Source organism: Mus pahari, unplaced genomic scaffold, assembly GCF_900095145.1.
Source record: "Mus pahari unplaced genomic scaffold, PAHARI_EIJ_v1.1 scaffold_15989_1, whole genome shotgun sequence".
In the NCBI taxonomy this organism is placed as follows: Eukaryota; Metazoa; Chordata; class Mammalia; order Rodentia; family Muridae; genus Mus; species Mus pahari.
Window position 1 is genome coordinate 1 of NW_018393379.1, and position 3,199 is coordinate 3,199.

Consider the following 3,199-nt stretch of genomic DNA (forward strand, 5'->3'; position numbering starts at 1 on the left):
TGTCTTAAATTACTTTAGACTACAAGAAATCTTTAAAACTTAAATTAGTTTAGACTGCAAGAAGTTCTGAATCCCAGAACTTCTTCACAGAAGCACACATGTGAAAAAAAAAAAAAAGAGAAGAGACTTCTGCCATATACAAACAAAAGTCATACAAACAAAAAAATCATAGTAGGTCAGTTGTATTTTGCTCAGCAATGAATGTTTAAGTACCTGTTCCTTTAGTAATAGTGAAACTAGCCTATCGAGTGACTTATAGAAAGCATATGAGCATCAAAAACATTGAACTTTGAAGGCAAGGTGACAATTACCAAAAGCATGAAATGCTTCTGTCTTGTCTTGTAGCAGGTAACAGATCAATTATGACTTCTTTCTCTTCTTTGTTTAAAAGCCACAAACTGAAGGTGTTGAATGTTTCTCATGACCAGGGAGAGTTGATCAAGGAAGTTATTGATGGAAATTCGGAAGAGAACGGGGTCTTCTGTAGTCCACCTACTAAATGTGAGAGAGAGATACCATGAGGGAAATGATGAAGGAATCTGTTCAGGCCCGTCACATGCCTTCCCACTTACACCTAACTCACCCACGTCTCCACTAGCAAGCTCCTACAGTGCACACTGCCTCCCAACCCTAAGGCCACCCCCACTTCAGAGTTTTGGAAAACTGACACAGCTAAGATACTGTCATTCACAGTGTACTCCTGTGGAACCATTAAGAGCTGACGTTGGGCGTTGGCGACCAGGGACCTGCGGGCCATGTCTGCCTCCACAGCAGAAGAGAAAGGCACTCTCACAGAGCTGGAAGAAGGTTATGGTTAAGGTATCATCCACCTTTAGGGTTCCTATTGCTATGTGGCCTGGTACACTTCTAAGGTCTGTCTGGCACTACCATCTTCTGCCACCCAAGACCGGGACTACTCCTAAACCATCTTTCTGACTACGTGAAACAAGCCTCACCCACCTCCCACCTCCCACCTCCTCAGATTTTCACCTACACTCTGAAATCTTCCCCGGCTTAGACAACTCCCTGTCCTGCCAGCATGCCATTTCTTCTTGGAATGAGTCCAGAGTGGACTACTCTGTCTTTTCCCCACCCTGCTCTCAGTCTTCCTGCTCACTCACTCAAAAGCTCCCCTCCACCCCATTTCTCGTTTTATCTTTCCTATCTTCCCGTAGGCCCTGCCAAGGGTCTTCCAGGAAAGGATACAACTCCAGGAGTCGACTTGCAGTTGTCGCAGCATCTCCACTGGGCCCAGGGAGTAGTGGCACCTGCTCGTCCTGGGGAACGACGACTGCCTCTTCAGCTGAAACTCCTGACACTACAGGGCTTCCTGAGCGGGAGTTGCCTGGAGCAGCCACACTGATGGCATCTTGTAGGCTACTCTCACGAGGGGAGTTGTCGTGGTCATCCTCAGTCGCCAAACTCTGAGAGCTAGCCTGGGCATCTGCAGCTTGAGGCCTATGCTGCCCATCCTCGCCGCCTTCGTTATCCCCTGTACTGCCACCTGCATCGTCCTCACCGGGATCCTGCATGGTGATTATGACTTTCCACTCAGCCACCCCAGCTTAAGCAACTGCACTGCTGAGGCTCAGCTATGGAGGTGAGGTGGCAGTTGCAACCCGCTAACACCCATCACACCACGTGTGCGCCCACTGCGCTTGCGCAAGTGAATTCTCGCGAGGGTTGGTTCCCAGCTGAGCCTGACTCTTGGTGGGTTTCTCTGGGGGCCCTACAACTCCTGCTCCCTCACTTGACTCCTTTCCTAGGTGGCTTGTACTGATAGAACCTTTCAATATACAATTCCCTCAAGTTCCTCCACCATCGAGTGTGGAGAAACTGCCCCCTTGGGGCACAAAAAGCCTAAAGCTTTAGGAGCTCACAGTGGCAGCAGTAGTGCATGGTGCCGCAAGGGCACCTGCGCGAGCACGTCCAGCCTGTGCCCAGGATAAACATAGTTGTTGGGACCCCGAGAGATGGTTCCGCTGAGATACTCTACCCAAACTTTCCCCCCCTGAACTCAGACCCTTGCACACAATGATGCCCCGTATCTGTCATCAGGCGGGCATCCCTTAATGACACAGGTTAGTGTGGCTGAAAGAGAAAGCCCAGCACAGCCCTCACTGCTGGCCAAGATCAGAGATAGATCTTCATCGCCTCCCGCCTCCCGGTACTCATTCACATTCCTAAGGCTGGGGATGGGATGGCATGGTATGGTGTGAGTTTCTGCCTGCAGCAGAACTCACTTTAATCCGGTCTGGGTTCATTCTGAGAGGCGGGCTGGGCTGAAATGGAATGTGCAGAGAAATTTTGAAGCCATGACAAATATAGTCTGATCGAGGCTCGAATTTTACTGAAGGAACTCAGGTTATATAGCGTGGGAAAAAACCCCAGTCCCCAACCCCCAGTCTTTGAAGGCACAGGTGAATGTCCGTCCGTGGGCGGGTCCAAGGATCAGGGTACAGATGGAGGAGTTGTTTTCTGGGACATCAAAAGGGTCCTCTCAGCAGGCGGTGGAGACACAGCGACTTTAGAGAGGCTCTGGTGGATCCGAAGATTTTTAACTGCAGGTGGTCCATTAACTGCAGGTGGTCCAGTGGCGACAGGGGCCTGGGAGGCCCCTACAGTATGGGATTGGCTCAGAGTCATTTGCTTCTCTCCCAGAACTGGGCGATTGAAGGAAGAATTGTCAGCAGGATGATCACAGGAGCATTTGTCCTGTGGGCACTAATGGTGTTTTCAAAGCCCTGGGAATCATTTGACACAACGTGAGGCATGGCATCGAGGAACCATCTGCTAGGGCAGTGGCCTTAGGTTGGAATCCATGGCAGGAAACTGGGGAGTGTAGGTGGTATTCCCATTTACAGTGAAGAGAGGTATGCTTTAGGGGTGAATAAAGCATGCTTTGTTCATGCTCTTGAAGGGCAGGGCTGAAACTGGTGCCTAGAAGTGATGTTTCCTGCTATCTGGTGGTGCTGAATTGGTGAGGGACTGTATGGCCTCTCAAAGTGGATGATCCAGTGGCCATGCAGGTTGCAGATGAATTCATAGGGACTGCTGAGATCAGAGAGTAAAACAAGACAAGACAAGACAAGACAAGACAAGACCATCCTGGGCATCCTCAAAGTCCCATGTGACCCAGGTGGTCACAAGAGGCAGGAGACCCAGGCCATAGGGACTCATTGGTACCTCATGTCCCCAG

At 50.2% G+C, this 3,199-nt stretch overlaps 1 protein-coding gene across 1 annotated transcript; it reads right to left on the reverse strand.

Moving 5' to 3' along the window:
- Positions 1 to 1,623, reverse strand: LOC110315506 (EKC/KEOPS complex subunit LAGE3-like). Its single transcript, XM_021189546.1, has 3 exons — positions 1,207 to 1,623; positions 669 to 797; positions 1 to 495 (listed from the first exon to the last, which is right to left on the reverse strand). The coding sequence occupies exons 1-3, from the start codon at positions 1,530 to 1,532 to the stop codon at positions 357 to 359; spliced, it is 594 nt and encodes a 197-aa protein (XP_021045205.1). The 5' UTR covers positions 1,533 to 1,623; the 3' UTR covers positions 1 to 356.
- Between the last annotated feature and the right edge of the window lie 1,576 nt (positions 1,624 to 3,199).

What these genes read in the sequence shown, in the direction of transcription:
- LOC110315506 (XM_021189546.1), bottom strand. Translation starts at nt 1,532, where the DNA reads ATGCAGGATCCCGGTGAGGACGATGCAGGTGGCAGTACAGGGGATAAC. An exon ending in GCAAGTCGACTCCTGGAGTT is followed by an intron (nt 798 to 1,206) that starts GTATCCTTTCCT and finishes ACCTTCTTCCAG; the next exon opens with CTCTGTGAGAGTGCCTTTCT. An exon ending in AATGACAGTATCTTAGCTGT is followed by an intron (nt 496 to 668) that starts GTCAGTTTTCCA and finishes TCTCACATTTAG; the next exon opens with TAGGTGGACTACAGAAGACC.